At 50.9% G+C, this 19,490-nt stretch overlaps 1 protein-coding gene across 2 annotated transcripts; it reads left to right on the top strand.

Moving 5' to 3' along the window:
- Positions 1–1,876: 1,876 nt before the first annotated feature.
- On the top strand, positions 1,877–18,046 carry HNF4A (hepatocyte nuclear factor 4 alpha). Of its 2 annotated transcripts, none has more exons than XM_042883684.1 (10): positions 1,877–2,116; positions 5,412–5,586; positions 6,721–6,815; positions 8,810–8,916; positions 10,483–10,638; positions 13,604–13,691; positions 14,204–14,359; positions 14,644–14,880; positions 15,260–15,382; positions 16,021–18,046. In XM_042883684.1, the coding sequence occupies exons 1-10, from the start codon at positions 1,996–1,998 to the stop codon at positions 16,161–16,163; spliced, it is 1,401 nt and encodes a 466-aa protein (XP_042739618.1). In that variant the 5' UTR covers positions 1,877–1,995; the 3' UTR covers positions 16,164–18,046. The 2 variants fall into 2 exon arrangements, with proteins under 2 accessions (XP_042739618.1, XP_042739617.1); XM_042883683.1 differs by having other exon boundaries at positions 5,409–5,586.
- Positions 18,047–19,490: the final 1,444 nt, after the last annotated feature.

The raw sequence follows: 19,490 nt of genomic DNA, 5'->3' as shown, positions 1-19,490 counted from the left end.
GATGGAAAGCCCTGCCCCGTGAGCCACCTAATGCTCCCCAAACTTCCCTGCTCCTTATCTGCCTCTCCTGCACACAGTGCCTCTCCGTCTTCTGTTCCTGGCCCTCTTAATCCTTCCTGCCCTAGGAGCAAATGGCCTTATTTTGTCAGCAGGCTATTGAAGCAAAAGGGTTGTTTTGCTGAATGGAGCAAAATGGGCCGTGCTTTTATGGTATTTTACTAGACACTGTGGCAAATCCTGCACATATTTGACCAAGTGTCTGTAGCATTTATCTAATCAAAGGGATCACCGTGGCCTGAGCAGGGCTGGGACGGAGGTCCCTGGGATGAGGCCACCGCGGGGCTGTGCTCTGCCTCAGCACCTCCACCCTGGCGCACATCATTACAACAATTTTGGCTGAGGGCTGTTGTTGCCAAAAGGAAGAACCACTGACCACACAAGTGCAGAGAGGCTATTTTCCCTGCAGAAAAGGATCACCTACTGTCAGCCCTAAATAAGAAATCAGGAGCTTTCCCTTGCTCTCTGCTTCGCTCCTGCAGATCTGTAGCCTTAAGATAAAAGTACCCCTTGGTACATGATGCTTTTGGGAGGCAAGGACTGCTTGAACAATCCTCAGTGCTTTTAAATGTGATAAGCAAATCATTGCACCAATAGTACATATCGCTGCGGGGCCAGGGACCTCAGGGCCACACCATGGCTAGGAGGGCTTGGGAAGCTAGGGCTGTACTGGTGCACTGAGAAGCACAAACACAAGCAAGTTTGGAGCCCAAATTGGCAGCGTGTGGCCTCGGTCACCTGGTACTGATTGTGAAATCAAGGGGAGGTTTTCAATGCAGAGCAAGCTGATGCTGAATCATTAATTGCTTGTTTTCCTGTGCCATCCAGACGACGCCATTGGGTAATCAATTAAATCTTGCATTGTCATGTGGTGCAAATTGCACTGAAACTTGTCAGCCCTGTAGAGGGCAAGCAGGGGGCCCAGAGAGCTCCTGGGCAGGCAGGAGGGAAGCAGGAGCCCTGCTGCTTGCTGCTGCTCAGTGGGGTTCTGACACAAGGCCCTGGTGATGCCAGCAGGCTTGATGCAGCGGAGAGCTCTGCTTGGCTGAATTCATAGAAGGAAAAATCATGCTGCAGAGTCAAGCCCTGCTGTGCCATAAAACACCCAATGAAACTTTAAAGAGGCCAAAGCCAGGCCAGGGTGTGCCCAACAGCGGGCAGCCCATTGCCAGCACAGCGCAGCCCGGCTGTGCCCAATGCACCCTGCCAGCCCCGCTCATCCCTTCACTGTCCCCTCCATTGCGTGCCTGGCACTCAGGCAAACGCTCACCCCAAAGGTTGTTTAGGCACAGCTCAGGAGCGGGACCTGTTTATAGGGCATTCAGCCCCTGTAAAACTGGGTTTATAGGGAAGTAAAATGAGTCCTACGTTGTTACTTTGCATAGCAACGTGTAAATCGCAGTGCGGGCGCTGACCTTCCCTGGGAGGGAAAGGGAGAGGAAGGGAAATGCTTTGGGAGGGAGGGAGGGAGCGAAGGCAAAGAGGGGAACACAGAGGTAGAAGTGGGGCACAAACTTGTTCCCCAGGCAGGGATTTTTCCAGCCTTCCCCCCACTGGCGCAGCCCAGCACCAAGGTCGACAGCCCCGCAAAGGTGTTCCCTGAGCGGTGAGTGCTTCTCCCCATGGGTTCCTGGGAGCTGGGATCAGCACAGCGCCTCAAGATGCAATCATAAACAGTCAACAAGAATCACTGCTGCTCCACCAAAAAAAAAAAAAAACAACCAACAGCCATGCAGCGTTAGCAGTGGGTGAGATGATTAAAGATTAACCCCTGCCTCCACCCCTCTGAGGAGTATAGGCCTTGAGGCTCAGCAAATCCTTTCAGAGAAATATTTGAAATAAAAGACAACAGATAGGGGACGCAGTGAAGGCAGAGAGAGGCAGTAGGGCCAATAGCCTCGGACAAGGGAATCGGCACGATCTGGCCCGTGTTTGCCGATGATAATGCGCCTTTCCAAAGCCCTGATAGACATGGAGATGGCCGATTATAGCGCGGCGCTGGACCCGGCGTACACCACCCTGGAGTTTGAGAACATGCAGGTGCTGGCCATGGGCAGCGGTAAGTCCCCTCCGGTGGTGATGGGGCGAGTGGGGCTGCAGGGGGACACGTCCCCAGGGCAGTCAGCGAATGGCTTGGGGAGGGCGGGGGGCACGGCGGGGGTCCTGCTGCCCCCAGGGGGAAAGCGAGGTGGCTGAGGGGTGCCCTGGCGCCTAGGGGATGGGATCTGTGGTCCTCAGCAGCCTTCAGCCTGAGCTGAGGGCAGATGGGTCTTGCCACTCCCAGGCTCCCACGGAAAGGAAAAAAAGAACCATTTTGCCAACAAAATGCTACCCGTGGCTCAGCAGAAAGCCAGCTCCGAGGCAGAAAGCCAGCCCTGTCCATGTAGGAGCAGTTGTAGCTGGATCTTCCCAACAGCAGAAAGCTGCTTGCTGCCTGGCCAGGGTGCAAGTCATCCCAAAATGCCACCCAAGGGCTGCCCCAGGGCTGCTCTGAGACCACGGCCCTGCAGTGCTGCTGTGCAGGGGGAGCATGGGGCCACAGTGCTGCAGGGCTGGGGGTGGCCCTGGTTGGAAGGGAGACAGCAGCCCTGGCTAGGGAGAGGTGGGCCCCCTCAGCAAGGTGGGATCACATTGAACCCACTAGGATTTGCAACAGTGGCCCATCCATTTGGGAACCAAGGATTCTGCTTGATCAGATGCCCAGAGATAACAGGAGATTCCTCTCCAAGTACCCCCTAAAGTCTCTCTAAATACACAGTTAATGACTAAACTAAGCATACTGCAGAAAGTGACCCCCAGGCCCTTTTTCCCCTCTCTCCATGCCACCCCTTTCCCACAGGGCAGTACCTGCAGCACAGCTTTCCCCAGGATGGAACTCCACTCCCCGTGAAGCTGCACATTCCCCTGCCCAGGCCTGGCCCTACCCACCCCAAAGCCACCCCTCAGCCCCACCAGCGAGCAGCAGGACCTTTAGGGTAAGGCACAGCTCTGCTCCCAGCAGGAAGAAGCCAGGGAAGCTGCACCGCACAGGGGCTGTGAGCTGGGCTCCGCTAGGTCGGGGATTCTACAGGTCTAGCTCAGGCACAGTGCCACATCCCACAGCCTATGGGCAGATGAGCCAGCTGGGTTATGGGGCACTGGCTCTGCTCTGCATGTGCCCAGCTCCTGGCAGGGGGCAGGTCCCACACAAATTAACTGTAACTCCAAATGAATGGCTATTAAACTCACTTCACCACAGCAGCCAGGAGCCCACATTTCTGGCATTATAAAAGCAAGCTTAATTGGAAAGTTATCCATTAAGAAATAATTCCATTTTTGGTCAGCTCTTAGACCAAGAGGGTGTGATTTCTTTGGTAACTTCTTTACCTATTTGCAGCATGAAACACAAGCTGCTAGGAGGGATTTATGTGAACTATCACAGACAGATGAGCAGAGTGACTGGACATGGATTGGCTCTGTTTTCCTCCCTGTTGCAAAGTTCTATGTCTAGATGAAACCGAAAAGTTAACTTTCTTCCCGGAAGAAGCGTCATCCAGCTGAGCCCTCTGGGTGCAATCAGAGGAAGGATCTGGGAGGAAAGCTGCTTGCTCTGCCCTGCAGAAGTGAGGGACACATGGGCCTCTGCTGAGGAGCAGAGGAAAGAGTGTCCTGAGCTGGTACAGGAACATAGCACCTCAGCCCTGCGGTACAGCAGGGTGTGCCAGGCCCAGAGGGAACAAACTGTGACTCAGGAGAGCAATAGAAGAGGGATGTGAGGAATTAGAAAGAAAGCAGGCAGGGAAATGAGAGCTGCCACCAGAGCTGGAGGAGATGCCCTGCATAAGCTCACTGCTAGGATCACAGCATGCACTTCAGGTCACTTGTACCCACACATCTGCATCAAGGGACAGCATGAGAAGGCTGCATACCTTCTGCTGCAGAGCCCACTACAACCCCTTTCCTGCTAAGCAGAAACTAAAGTTGAAGTCCTACAACTGATGTACCACCTTAGCCCTCTCCAACACACACAGGCCCCAACCAGCAAAGACAATCCCCCCATCCTGGGACCAGCCCTCTCAGGGCATTTATCCTTCTGCAGCCCCTCTCTGATGGGAGCCAGGTGGGAGCAGCTGCAGCCCTTCTGGGTAAGCGTTAACTGCAGCCCTGCCAAACCCAACGGGGGTGTGGGGAGGGAGAAGGTGAGAGGGGAGATGAGGAGCACTGAGCTGTTCCCCATAGCCCTGGGGAGGTCAGTGCTCACCCCTCAAAGTGGCTGCCAGATCCTCAGAAATGCAAGGTGAACGATCTCTGGGAGCCCCATTGGTTGTGCAATGCCCACCTCTGTGCTATGGGATGCAGGCTGGGTAACGAGCAGTGCCTTAGAGGTCCTCTTTGTGATTCTGTCATGCTCTTAGCCTCTGTTGGCTTGCTGATCTCCACTACTGTCCTTTGAGGCGGCTGTTGGGATCGATGTACTTCAGTACTGAAGTCTCAGAAGGTTTCTATGGCTTTGTAGATCCTAGGTATCATTTGCAAATGGGACTTTCTCTGTGTCCCATGCTGATACAAGGAAATGTGCCTGGGAGGGGACAATTAGATCACCTGAATAATGAGCTGATCCCTTCAGCCTTGAGGTTTGTTTGGCTTGCTGGAGGGATTTTAGTGTAGGGTTGTATGGTTTTGCTTTCAGCCTTTCAGGTGTCCTCTCCTACCCGGGCTGCTGCAATTCCCCACCCTCCCAAAAACACAGTACACATGCCAGCTCCCTTACAGCTTGTAAGGACTGCAGGGTGCATCTCATGTCCCATACTCTGGAAGATACCCAGCATACAGCCTTTTCCATGTTATAGTGCTGTCCTTTCTGGGTTGGCTCCATCAGTCCTTCTTTGCACGGTTAGTGTTTGCCCACAAGTTCTCCAGCTGAAGCCTTATGCAATTATTGTGCACTGATAGCCTCTTTCACTTGAAGCCTCTTTCAGGGCCATAACACCATCACCTCGCTATCAAACCAGCAGCTCATCCCAAGCTGTAAAGCCTCAGCTCTAACTGCACCAACTCATTCTCTGGCCAAGCTGCAGAGGCCAAAAGCATCTGCAAATCCCCCAGGAATTTTGGCTGTGCTTTGTGACAGCTGCAAACGGGTTTCTGCATAGCCTGAAGGCATTGCTGGAGTCGAGCTTTGGGAAGAGCTGCTGGCCCTGGCACACCAGTGGCATTAGCACATTCTAGATGCAATGACTTAGGATACCCAGAGCACCCATCACTGCTTGTGAACTGCTGCAGCTGCCCAGTTCTTCAGAAAATCCCTGGAAAAGGAGTTAGGAGATGTTAGCTGTCTGTCTCACTGTGTTCTTGCTGTGTCCTTTCCCAAGCAGACACATCTCCATCAGAAGCAGCCAACCTCAACACCTCCAACAGCATTGGGGTGAGCGCACTGTGTGCCATCTGCGGGGACCGTGCCACAGGGAAGCACTACGGGGCTTCCAGCTGCGATGGCTGCAAAGGCTTCTTCAGGAGGAGTGTGCGGAAGAACCACATGTACTCCTGCAGGTAAGGACAGAGGGGGACAAGACATCCCCCAGCAGCTGTGCAGCAAAGCTGAGTTCTGCAGCACGGCCCTTCATTCTCTCCATATTCTCCAGTGTCTTCCTTGACCTCATCCTCTGGCTGGAAAGAGTCAGGTGCACGGAGCAGCTCTTGCTCTGACACTTCTCTGGCAACATGCTGGTAATGCAGCATGCCCATCTCTGCGTGTCCCATGACAGGACAGGACAAGCATGTTGCTCGTACCACTCACACACTGTACCTTGTGCTGCTAGCACAAGGCCCTCAGCTCTGCTGTGATATGCTGCTTGCTGCTCTGAGCAGCTGAGACTGAGAGGTTTGCAGTGGAAATCAAGAATCCTCAGCTTAGAGTGTCAGAATCACTCTGATTTTTTGTGTGATCCACTCCTGACAGCCACTTGATGAGTGTGAGCACCAAGATCACTCTAAAAATTTGAGCAATAAGCTCTGGACTTAACAATGTATGTGAAGCACACGGTTGCTTGCAACCCAGGGCTGTTTAGGATGTCTGCCCAGGAAGCCCCCTCTCCACAGCTCCAGTGGGAAAAGCCAAGGCTTCCAGTTCTCTTGACACCAGATCTTTTATGGCAGTGCTTAAAGATCTGCTTTCTGGCATCTATTTGAGCAAATCTTAACTTAGGGCTTTCAAAAGTGTGTTACAAACAAGCCTTTTCAGAGCTATAGAACTCTGCATGGCTGGAAGCCCTTCCAGAGATCTTTATGCCTTTGTCTTTGCAAGCTTGATCAATCAGCAGCAAATTAGAGCATATCTGCAAGTGAAATTCATGCTGCAAATGGCTACCAGGCTTATGCTGCATACAGGAGATCGGTGTAATGCACCGTCATCTGCAATCGATGTGGTGATACAAGTGGGTAGGAAGGAGCTGGGTGCTTGCCATCTCCTCTCTGAAGCACGGGCAGCTCAGAGCTGTTTGTGTGCCAGTGATGCCGTCCAGAGGTCAGCAGGAACCTCCTGGAGCCAACAATGCCTTGGAGAGATGTGGGGACTTCAGCCCACTTCTGCTTCTCCTCTCCTCTCCTCTCCTCTCCTCTCCTCTCCTCTCCTCTCCTCTCCACAGGCTCAGTCCCACTGCTCCTCACACCTCTGTTTCTCCCCAGGTTTAACAGGCAGTGTGTGGTAGACAAAGACAAAAGAAACCAGTGCCGATACTGCAGGCTTAAGAAGTGCTTCCGAGCAGGGATGAAGAAGGAAGGTGGGTGCCTTCCCCTCCCTGCCCTCAGCACAGACCAGCCCTCCCTCATGGCAGGCAGGGAGATATTGGCTGTTGCCATGAGCCTTGTGAAGGCCCAGCTGCCCACTTCAAGCCGCACAGAACCCTTGCACTCGGTTAAGGTTCCCAGCAAAGCATGCAGGCTTTGTGTGCTCTCAAACTCATTCCAGGGGGCCTATTTAGATGCCAGCAAAGACAAAGCCAGGAGAGAGTCACAGGGCCATGCCCCGTCTTGTACCCACAAGTCACATCCACAGCTTTCAGCTTGCTCACACTGAGATGCTTGAAGCTCAGAAGAGGTCTGAGTCATTCAGAAGCACTTTGGGAAAATTGCTGTGTCACCTACAAATCCATGTCAGGACTGCAGAAAAGCATGCAGCAACCCTTTTGCCCCTCAGCTTGCTCACGTGGAGGTAGGTTCTTGTGGGCCCTATGCAGAGAGCTGAGTTGTATCTGATACATCAGCCACAACAGAAAAGACCCAGGGCAAGGTGGAGCATTTCAGTTATAATTCTACCTGGGCTTGCATGGCCCAGGTGACCCCACTAACCTCCCTGCATCTCTGCCTCTGCAGCCTTCCAGGTCCCCACAACCCAGATACAGTGGAGATAAATTCAGTCCCTGCTCAGCTCCCAGCAGCGCTCAGCATAGCAGGGACAACTGGGGCTGCCACTGGCCCTGTCAGCTGGTGGCCCCACTGGTGGCTCTGCTGGAGGAGAGACAAAAGCTGTGCCCCAAGGATGCCAGCCTGTGGGAAGGCCTCTGAGCAGGAACCCTTCTCCCCTATTACAGTAAATGAGGTGTTGCGAGGAACTGGGCTTGACTTTCTTGTAGAACACAGGAATCCTCCTCTCCCCGCAAAGCCCGCTCATCCCATGCCCAGAGCTTTGCTGTTGTCTGTTAATATTCAATAGAAGTTACATTAGGTGCATGACCAGCTAATACTGAGCAAACATTTGGAAAACATCATGGCGTGACTGAACTCGGGGGCCTGCTACTGATAACAAGCAGCATAACCTTGAGAGCTCCTATTTACAGCCGCTGACTGCAGGGCTTTGCTTCTGGCCCAGCCTCATTATTGCTTTTTATCAGGCAGATTTATACATTGAGAACGTATCAATCCAGAGAGCCGCCGGCCTAAGGAAGAGACTGTTCTCTTTCCCTTGCCATCGATCAATACCTTGTTTGAGCAGATGGCTTTGGGTGACTGCCTTGGCCGTGGTGAGTTACGGCCAGCCCACAGCCCCGTGGCACAGAGAGGCAAACTCTGCACTTCAGCATTGCTGCTGCTTCAGACTCATGGCCCAGGCCCTTCTCTAGAGCACACCAAGCAGGGAGGCATGATGGGCTCATATCTGCCTGGGACTTTCTACATTAAGGTATAAAGGCGCTCTGCAGCTCTGCATAGATGCACAGGAGCTATTCTGCATTTCCTCCCTTACTGAAGCTGAGAGAGATGTTTGCAGATGCACCTACGCAGCACAAGAGCTTCTCAAATGCAGCTCACAGATGTTGCATGGACAGATAAAATAGCCATGCAGATACCTGGCCACTTGACTTCACACATAAGCTTTGGGCTACCTGCGTGAGCATGGCCACACTCTCAGGCATTCCCCTAAGAAACAGATCCTATACCTTGAAATCAAAATACTGAGAAACAGATTCCTTGAGATGAAACTCCCCCATTGAACTTTGAAGGTTTTGAGTCAAGCACTGGGGTTCTGAAACACCCCAGTCCCCACAAAGCCAAGTACAGACAATGTGAAAAAGAACGAGCAAATGTAGTCAGCTCCTGCAGGCATCACGTCACAAACCAGACACAGCTGCACCTCTGCCTTGGCAGGCAGGGAAGGTAGGAAACTGCAGCTCAGGAAGTGGTCCAAAGCCTTGCGAAAGAGAACGCTACAAGAATCTGATAGCTTTTGCTGTGTGTTTCCATGAACAACCTGCATCTGTGCCAAAATCCTCTCTTGCAGCTGTACAAAATGAACGGGACCGAATCAGCACCCGAAGATCAAGTTACGAAGATGGCAGCTTGCCCTCCATCAACGTCTTACTGCAGGCAGAAGTCCTGGCACAACAGGTAGCTCTTCTTTCCTCTTCGGCTGATACAGGCACTAGGGCTGCTGAGTAGTTAACAGCTGAGTCTTCAAATTACCACCTCCTTTCTAAGTACCTTATCTGCCAATTCAACTCTGGTTTTTCAAAGGCATTTGTTACGTGAAACCAGCCCTTCAATGCTCCTTAAATTGTGCTGCAATAATAGCCAACGGTCTGTTCTGCGCTGGGGAGTCTGCTGGAAGAGAACTGGGCAGTGATTGCAATCCAAGGAGCTGTGACCTTGCACAGGCAGCCTCCCTTCTCCAGTGCCTGTCAGGAACTCCTGGTTTTTGGTTGCCTGCACAGTTCCACAAGGAATCGGTTTCATGCTTCTTCTTTTTTAATGTAGATATTCTTTCCAGCGTTTTCTTGAAATTCCTGACTTCCACAAACATACTGCCAAAGCTTACTTCCTAGAGCATTCACTGAATGGAAAACAACTATTCCATCCCCTTGTCCTCATGGAAACAAAGATGGGTTCAAGCTGGAGTGGCAGTCCATGTTCATGTGGCCCTGCAGACGGCCCCCAGGACAGGAATCCATTCTAGGGATGGCTGGAAGGACACCCCCTTCAAGGGGGGATATGCCAGAAGGGCTGCAGGCCAAGCCTCTACAGCGGTGGCACGTCCAAGCTCATCCCGTGTCTCACTTCATCCTACACAGGTCCTAATGTATTTACATGCCCTCTGAAAATAACATTGGTGCTGCTCCCAGAGAGGTGAGATCATGGGGTCTTGAGACCTACAAGGGACGGGCATTCCTGGGGCCCTGAGTCCTGTAGTGGACACGAGGTGGAGGGTTCAAGTGGGGTCTGCTGATAAAACTACAACTACTGACAAATGTAGGGCAGCTGTCACTCTCCCATAGAGCACAGGCACATTCATTAAACAAGGCAGACTCCTGCATACTACACTGGTAACTTTTATATGCCTGGCTAATTAGAACAAGATGCTGCTGAGGAGCTGTTTTCTCTAAGATCAGGGTTTTATTTGCTAAGCCTTCCGGGGCTCTCTGATTAGGGTAATACATGGTGAGATTGTTACAATCTTATTTATTCAATAATATCTCTAGAGCTGGAGAGCTTCCAGGTAACGCAACCTGAAAAAAACCTCGGGTGGTATCTGGACTCCATTTCCTTAGGGAGGTGGCAGGGTCTGAGCTGGCAGGAACAGGACAGGAAGAGCTGATGTTGTACATGAGCAGAGAGGGCAGGCGGAGGGCAGTGACGGGGCTGAGTTAATTGCTTACAGAAGCGTGAGGATAAAGTGGTGACGAAGGGCAAATTGTCAGATGAGCTGGGTGATCAGCTATGCATGGGAACGGGGCAGGAAGCTGATGCTTGGGTCTGAGATGTTCTTCCTTGGAGTGATGGTACTGAGGTTTGTCCTTAGTATGTGAAATGTCCTCATCTGCCTCTGCGATCACAAATAATTCTCAGTGCAAAAACACAGTAATCTCACTGCCGGGGCCTGCTAAACACAGCACCCAAACCTTCCCAAGCCTGGGATTTGTCTGTTCTCCTGCTGAGGGATCCTTTCTCTCTTCCCAGATATCATCCCCAGTCCTTGTGATGAACGGAGACATCCGAGGGAAGAAGATCGCCAACATCGCCGATGTGTGCGAGTCCATGAAGCAGCAGCTGCTGGTGCTGGTGGAGTGGGCCAAGTACATCCCTGCGTTCTGCGAGCTGCCCCTGGACGACCAGGTGAGCAGACCTGTCCCCCCGCCCCACTCTGCCCTGGTGATGGCATCGGGAAGCCAAATGAGGGCTGAGACCTTCAAAGAAAATGAGCATTGTTTGCTCCGCTGTCGTGACTGCCGGCCTGATTGGGAGCAGCATCCATACAATGCCACCGCAGGCCATTTGATGTGCGATAATCAGCCGATGAGCGCAGCGGTGATAACAGCGAGCTCAGGTTAGGTACACAATCAGGTGTGCGTTCTGTATGTATCTGCTGGTCAGTTGTTTATTAATTATGGCTTGTGCAGCGCTTTGAAAACCTAAGGCGCTATACAGAACGATTAGAGTAGTCAGACTTAGCAGGAATTCTCACCTAAGGTCTGCTCAACGCTTAAAATCAAACTATTTGTCTATCATTCTTTCTGTTTCTTGCCAGGGGATGTGTTTCTACCCATTCTCCTACTGTGGAATCACTGAAACTAAACACAATTTTGCTCCCAAATAAGAAAATCTCTCTTCTGAGTTAAAAAGCAAGAATATATCTGCATTTAACATGAATGATCAATTGACATTTGCTAGTTTCCTAACCAGGGTAAGCACTGTGGGTTTGAATTGCTCTGTAAAGTAACTCTGCAAGACCTGAGGCAGCCTCAAAGAGATACAGGGAGGTTTTTACTGCTAAACCCAAATGTCAGAGATCTGCAGCAGATTTTACAGGACATGGCTGTGCCCTGGCGTTTGAGGGGGATGGGCAGGAACGTCACTTCTGGAGGCAGCCAGCATGGTTCGTGTCCCACGTAGGAAGGGATTCAGGGATTCCCATTTAGCCACTGTGCAGTCAAAAAAATCAGCCTGGATCAATCTCCAGTCCTGTTACAGAAAGTGAGAGGATCCAGCTGGTCACAAAATCCCAGGCTGAGATCCTCAGTAATCACCCAGCAGTTCTTTCAATGACTTTTTACAGCACTTGCTTCCCTTTTTTCTTCTTTTTTTTTTTTTTCCTCCATTCTGTGGAAGTGTTCCATTATTCAAAGCAACAGCTAGTCCACTAAACTCCTATGGCAAATGCAACTCAAATTTTATGAAAAACAAAATGGAGCCCAATGGCGAGTGACATTTGCACAGCAAAGAGGCTGCAGCCTCACAGAGACCTGGGGCAGCACTGCATAACCTCCTGCATCCTTCTGCCATTTGGAACAGAGGCAGTAAAGCTGGTTAACAGCTCTGCAAACGACAGCAATTTCCACATGAGCTCATTTTACAATTGCGGGGCTGTCAGACTTTTCAACAGAAGAAAAGTTTGGCAGCCCTGCCATTGCAAAATCAAAACCTAAGGAGGCTGTCGGAGCCCTTCCCACAGGGGAGGAGGCGCTTCAAACTGGAGGAGGTCTTCTGCTATGGTCATCCTGCGCTGTTCTCCTACAACAGGCAGCTCCCAAAGGGCAAAGACGACCTGCATCAAAAGGAATTAATGACATCCATGCTTTCGAGGGACACAGTGTGAGAACAGGGACAGCAAATACCCAGAGGAATGCGGGGAGGACAGAAATGGCAGGGAGCAGGAGTGAACAAAAATGCACAAGCCCAGTGCCCAAGGGGCATGAGAGCTGGTCAAGACATGTCTGGTGGGAACACTGAATGTTGGAAACGCTGGTACATTGCCACTGCAATACTGCCTGAGAATGAGTCATCTCTGCCAGCACTTACATACAAAAGGTCACACCCAACTCATTTTTCCTCTGCACCAAAATGTCAAAGCGCTGGGCTTGGTGGGGCAAAGCCATTTCATTTCAAAGTTAAAGTTCTACTTTGTTGTGTTACAACTTTTATATTTATCGTTAAAGTTCTACTTTGATGTGTTACAACTTCTGTGTTTACCCTGGCTGAGAACAGGCCGATGTACCTCAGGCTGATCACCAAAAGAACAAATATCACTTAAGAGGGTTTTGCCACATTGAAGTAAACTACGTGAACTCTGCTCAAACAAAAAAAGACCACAAATTTTATGCAAACAAAGCGGTGTTTCTGTTTCCTGAGCTTTTCTTGAATTTGTAACAGGCAGAAGAGCTCTCCGTGAGGCTCCATTGCCCACTGGGAAGTGCAGTCTTTTCAACCTTCTCAAATTTTTGGCAGATGGGGAAGCTCAGTTTTGTGCAGCTCTGCTAATTACGAGCAGCTCAGCGAACACATCCACCCATGTTTGGATAGCGATAGAGAGAAGCTAGATTTTGGCATACAGATAAAGGCTCCCCAGCATCGTGCATGCATAGTCTTTTTGCAAGGACCTTCACTCTGTTTATTTTGCATAACTCTTTTACACCCTCTGAAAAAAACAAGCCCTCTCTCAGACATCAGCATCTTTTCTAATCAGTGCTTTCTTCCCCAGGTGACACACACTCCGGACATTTCGGGCAGGGTAGGGCTTTGCTTGGCTTTGTCAGATGCTCAGAGATAACACACTGAGAAAGGGAACCATTCCCAACAGGACACACTTTTCAGAATCTCTCCTTTAATGTTTAATGATTGTTTTCTTCAGCAGAGGATCCTGGCTGGACATTAAGAGGCCTCTGTGTCAGGCTGTCCAATTGTTAACTTCTGTTTCTGCCTAAATCTCTGAAATTTTTAACTGAAGGAGAGTGAAAGATTCAGAACATTCTCAGGAGCCACTGGAGGGTATAAAATGAAACACTTCAATCATTAACACTGGGGCAGAAAAACATCCCCTTGGCTTCCCTGGCCCAAATGCCCGTTGCTGCAGAAGGAGCAAGGTGACCAGAGGGTGACCCCAGCAGCCAGCAGACGTGGATCTCCACGAATGGGATTTCAGCAGGATGTGGGCACTGCTCAGAGATAAAGCAAAACATCATCTCCCCTCACACAGGCACTTGGGGAAGAATCATTCCTGGCCGTCCAATCCTGGGCCACTGAACACAGCTCAGCCTTGTGTCTGTCTCTGCATCACACAAGTAACGCATCCCTACTCTTACAGGTGGCACTGCTGCGGGCACATGCAGGTGAACATCTGTTACTGGGAGTTGCCAAGAGGTCCATGGTGTTCAAGGATGTCTTGCTGCTAGGTAAAGAGTGCACTTCTGCTCCCCACCAACTGCTTCTGCTAAGCTTCCCTGCCAGGCTAAAGGGGTGGGTGGCTCAGTGTCTGCAGGCATCCCTTCTGCAGGGTGGTGGATTGAGCCCTTCTCTGTTTTAGGGAGCCAAACACAAGCTTTAGGTGTAGCTAGGCCTGGCTCACACTCACATCATTGACACACTCCTGTGGCAAACATGGAGGACAGTGAACATCCACATCACTGCTGTGGCTCAGCATGAGCAGGCAGTGGTATGGCTGAGAAAACAGCTCTTTTTTTTTAGGCAGCTTCTTCTTGCTTGAGTGATTCCCAATAGGTTGCTCTGGCAACTCAGATCATCATTTCTGGTGGGCCACAATAGGGATGGGACTGAAACAGAAACTTCTTAAGGCTTCCATTGTAAAATTATCTCAACATTAGTCCCCTGGATTTTGAACTCCTTGCTACCCTTATGAAGGCTTGGGCAATGTCAAGGTGATGGTCTCTGTGCTGCTTGTCCAAAGGGAATGACCACATCATCCCGCGGAACTGCCCTGAGCTGGTAGAGGTGAACCGTGTGGCCATCCGCATCCTAGATGAGCTGGTCCTCCCCTTCCAGGAGCTGCAGATAGACGACAATGAATACGCCTGCTTGAAAGCCATCATCTTCTTCGACCCAGGTATGAGCCAGCTTACAGCAGGCAAGTGTCACCAGCACAGGGAACAAGTCTGTTATGCCCACTGATAGTAGCTGGAAGTTGTGGAAATGCTGCCTGATCTCCTCTCAGGCCCAAACTGTTCTTAAAGGGAGGGGTGAGGTCAGCCCAAGAGGAAAAATACCTGCTGCTATTGACGGTAGAGTATCAGACAGCTCAGCTCAGCCTGTGCCCAGAGCTCATGCTATCACTAAAGGACAGTTACTAGGAGAGCAGCCTAGATGGCTTTGCTCTGTGTGTTGTTTCAGATGCCAAAGGACTGAGCGATCCCTCCAAGATCAAGCGGATGCGGTACCAGGTGCAGGTCAGCCTGGAGGACTACATCAATGACAGGCAATACGACTCACGGGGCCGCTTTGGGGAGCTGCTGCTGCTGCTGCCCGTGCTGCAGAGCATCACCTGGCAGATGATAGAGCAGATCCAGTTTGTCAAGCTCTTTGGCATGGCTAAGATTGACAACCTGCTGCAGGAGATGCTGCTGGGAGGTGAGTATGTGAGGGTCCTGCAAGAGCACTCTCGGTGCTCCCTAATCACCATTTCATTGGGAACTACATATCCATTGTTCACCTGAAAAAGGTGGAGACTCGGCCTCCACCTCCAGGTCAGCACCTTGACTTGCATGAAAATATCTCACCTGTCAATTGCTGTGATAACACAGACTACTCCATTTCTATTCCCCTGAAGAGCTGCTTTACTTTGCAACCCCCAAACTCTTGCCAGCCAGCTTTTTCTCTAGTCCTCCTCTGTCAGAAGGGAACCAGCAAAACCAAACGGTCTGAAAGATCAGCTTAACAGTGTGTCCCTGCCCTCCTGAGCTGTCTCTGTCTGCCACTGTGGCAACAAAAGTGATATGCACATTTTTAGGTTCATCAAGTGAAACGCCACATGCTCACCACCCCTTGCATCCTCATCTGATCCAGGAGAACCTGGGAACAAACGTCATTGTGGCCAACACAATGCCTCCTCAGATGCACAACGGGCAGATGTGTGAGTATCACCAGGGAGATGGGAGCTTTCCAGCGTGGGTGGAGGTAGTTTCTACCTTGCAAGGAAACTTCAATGCAAGATAGAGCCTCTGATCAAGTGTGTGAGAAATTCCTATGCAGAAAGGAGGGAAAGACAAACAGAGAAGTGGGTTAGATTAGATTAGACTAGATTAACTGATTCAACAAGATGTTCCGTGTCAGACTGCAACTTTTACATAGCCCTTAAATTCAGGGATGAATGATCCCATCCAGTGCCTAATGAAATCAAAGGAAAGGCTCCCCTTCCCCTGAATGCCTCAAACACACACTACTTCCTCTGCAAAAACGTAGGAGAATTTTGTTCACTCAGGGCCACCACATGGGAATTTGGACTGAGATGAGCTCAGCTGACCAAAAAGTGTGGCCAGCACAGATTAAAAGGCAGCAGCTCTCTTCATCCATTGCTCATTATTATGCCTCTTCCAGGACACTTGGGTCTGCGTGTCAGGACTGCCATGCAGCCAACATGCAAGCCATTGGGAGCTAGGGTTTAGCTACAGAGCCTCTTTCTTGCTTACACCTGAACCTCACACAGACAAGACAAATCCCAGCGCCATCAGGTCTATTGACCCTCTTCTAATTTTGCTTTTCTCTCTGTAGCTACTCCAGAAACACCTCAGCCATCTCCACCTGCGGGTTCAGGGCCAGAGCAGTACAAGCTGCTGCCCGGAGCCATTGCAACTGTGGCAAAACAGCCCACCTCCATCCCACAGCCTGCCATCACAAAGCAGGAGGTCATCTAGCAGCCTGCAGAGCAGCTGGCCACATTTAGAAGACCGTGTGGGAGAAAAGCCTGAGCAGACTCCGTCACTGTGAAAAAAGCCATCCTGAGGACCTCGGGCACGAGCACACGGACTTGCTTATCGGACTAGGCCACCACTACCAAAAGCTGTCTTCCTGCAGCTACAGACAGCACATGCCACGGAGAGCCTCGAGTCACAGAGCTAAGACTGAAGCCTTACTGAAACCCACGTTTGTTGCAAGAAGGGCCAGACTGCTGCCTTTCCCAATAGGGAGGCTGCAGTCCTGGTTGGGGACACTGCAGCTAGCTGTTCCGCCATTGCTACCTCTCAGCATCCATTCAGTGTACACCAGACCCTGTGAACAAGTGATCCTCCAAACCAGGAGGCTGTGCTGGGTGAAAGGAAAGGCTTCATCCTCACAGCTGTGCCGGTTCCCCAGGCAGCCCCTGGGGCAGCCAAGCTTCACTGAGGTAGGAGCTGCCCCAGGAGCACTGCTGCATCAAAGCGTGCTGGGGTTTGCCTGGCAGCACTGTCAGAACTGCTCCTCAGCCCATCCCACATCTTTCCTCAGTCACTCTCCAGCAAACCAAGCCCTCGGCCAGGTCTAACAAACCTTTCCAGCTGATGCAGGGGCAAAGTCTGTCCCACCAAGATTCTCCACTGTTGGGACCCTTCTGCTTTTGGATGGGTTTTTCTGTTTCCTCACCTGGGGCTGCCCACCCCAGGCCTCAGAAGCAGCCACTGCCAAACCTTTCACACTGCTGCCTTCTCACCACCCATATAGAGCAGCTGCAGCCTGTGGGTTCAGGAAATGTCACCCAGCAGGATGGGGCCAGCCCTGCACAGGCTGGCTGTGGGCAGCACTGCTCGAAATACCAGCAGGCCCAGTGCTGCTTCTGAGCAGCCAGAGGACCGTGTGGTGCTGGTTCAGAAGAAGCAGGGGCAGGACATGTGAAAGGGAAAGAGCCTCACACATGGGCTGCCTCATGCCAGGGGATTTGTGACCCAGTAGTTCAGTTCAGAGCCAGCCTAATTCTGAGGTATGTGTCCAGCTCAGTGCCACTCCCTTTGCATAGAGTGAGTGGCTGATAACAGATTTATAGGGCTTCGTAACAGGATAAGAATTGAATTCCTTGTGGCTCCTCCAGATCTCAGAGGGTTTGGGAACAGTCACCTCATAGCAGAACACTTCAAGTCCTGCTGTGAGGATTGACAGAAGTCAGGGTCAGATCCCTGCAGCCTGCACCAGCAGCACTGCCCTGGCCGTGCCCTCGTCTCCTGTCTGCCCCGTGCTTTTGTCTAAGGCCTGCCAGGGCTGCAGCCACACCAATACGACCTTTGGTTTACAGCCGAAATCAGCCAGCAGCCTTCCTGGAGCTCACACAGCCACTTCAGGCTTCCCTTCTCACTCATTGCTGGCAGCACCGAGGCAGAGGTGCCAAGAAAACCTGGAACGAGCGCTTTTCATCAGAAGAGACTCGGCAGCAGATGCCCCGCATCTGTGCTCTGGAAAATCCAGCATGGAAGAAAACAATCCTGGTTATTGCTGGGGCAGCAGCAGATCTAACCATCCACACACCGTGTTCCTGACGGTCCATGCCCCGAGGTGGGCGCCCACAGCTGCCAAGGGGCCCGGAGAGGTCCCTGGGATGGATCTGAGCTGGGCCAGAGGAGCTGCAGATCCCTCCCTCGATCGCCAATGCAAAAAGGAACCGCCTCGCCTTGCGCTGGTGGCATCCCGAGTGTTGTATCATCTCTCAGAGCTGGTGGCATTATACCCAGTAATTTATTGCAATGATGAAGCCAATCATTTTCTGTAAATTATTTTGTAAATCACATTGATTATTTATAATTGGGAAATTAAATGCAAAAAAACTTCACAAGCAGGCTGTCTTTTCCAACCTCAGCAACCCCTTTTCCTGTATGCAGAGATACTCTGTGGGGATCCCTTTTGGTCCATTTGCACCAGGCATTCCTCGATGCTGTACATCCATTTGTGCTGCTTACTGCCTTCCAGTGGAAACAGAGGAATATTTCTTCACTAGAGTTGTATTCATTAAAAAAAAAAGAAGAAGAAGAAGAAAAAAGAATAAATTACAAAATATTTTCTAACTTTTCCCAGACAGATGGACTTCTTTCTTCTGGGAGGACTCATTTTAAATCATGGTACTCACCTCCCTGCCTGAACAAGCACAAAGTGTGTGTGCATTGAGGAAAAAAGCCCAAACAAGTGTTTGATGCTGCTGCCAGCTGCCACTGCTTCATGTTAATCTTAATGTTAGCTGGTGGCTGAGGCCTTGAGGCCATGTGTGCTGAAACCATAAGACTGAATGGCAAACTCAGTTTTCATTAAAAAAAAAAAAAAAAAACAAAAAAAAAAACACATGAAGAATAAATATTTACCTTCTATGATTCCAGAGAGCTTAAAAAATTAACCACACTCTGAGTGTCAAGTAATGGAAGCCAAACTACGTTATTAGCATTCTGAACCCGTGCATTTTGAAGTCCTCATTGTATTTTAAAGGCCATTTTGGAGCAGTCTGGGTGATGCTTCTGCTTTGGCTCACACACAGCCAACTACTGCAGGCAGCAGGTGCAGCCAAAGACAGACTGAGCCTACAGGGCACAATGAGACAATAAAGTGAAAGTCAGCTTGTCTCCAGTCATAAAGGTGAAGAAATACACTGACAATCAGAGAAGGCTCTTAATGACCTGCTCTCCTGATCACAGGAGCCTGTTCTCAGCTGCAGTATGCCCAGGAAGATAACGGGAAGAGAGCAGAGAGGATCAGAGTGCTGCAGATTAGGTCAGGGGCAGGACCACCATCCGGCTCTGACCCCCAGGAGATGCCCTACACATCCCCCACCTGCTCCCCCAATACAAAATGAGGGCAGTCCTGCCCTGGGGGGAGCTGCAGCCATGCACTGACCTTCAGTGACAGCTGTGTCAGTGAATGCTGCCAGCAGGTATGAGATGCAAAGCTATGCTTGAGGACTGAGTAGAGACAACGCTTCATGTACACCTCCACTCCGAGGCCCCAGAGTAGGGTAAGCCTTGAATAACACTCCCTCAATAAGTGCATTCCCTTCCTTGGCTGAGCAGCAGAGCCCCAGTGCCATGGCTGAACAGGTGGCATTGCAGCAAACACAGTGACTGAGTGGCTGGGCCAGGCAGAAGAAGGAAGAGATGTTAGTTCCTCACCATGAATGTGAAATTAAACCCAGGGCTCCCCTGCCTGCCACAGGAACCCTGTGAACCACAGTTGGGTTTATGCCCTAATAACACCATATAAGCAATATCAAATCTTTGAAGCAATAAATTCTCCTG

This window comes from Lagopus leucura, unplaced genomic scaffold (genome assembly GCF_019238085.1).
Source record: "Lagopus leucura isolate 7727_CA_CO unplaced genomic scaffold, USGS_WTPT01 Super-Scaffold_100039, whole genome shotgun sequence".
Lineage (NCBI taxonomy): Eukaryota > Metazoa > Chordata > Aves > Galliformes > Phasianidae > Lagopus > Lagopus leucura.
Note: the sequence above shows the minus strand (reverse complement) of the source record. Positions and strands in the feature narration are given on the sequence as shown.

Bases quoted from the DNA above. Each gene is read 5' to 3' on its own strand.
- HNF4A (XM_042883683.1), top strand. From the start codon at position 1,996: ATGATAATGCGCCTTTCCAAAGCCCTGATAGACATGGAGATGGCCGAT. The intron at 10,639-13,603 runs GTGAGCAGACCT...CTACTCTTACAG, and splicing joins AGCTGCCCCTGGACGACCAG to GTGGCACTGCTGCGGGCACA. The intron at 15,383-16,020 runs GTGAGTATCACC...TTCTCTCTGTAG, and splicing joins GATGCACAACGGGCAGATGT to CTACTCCAGAAACACCTCAG.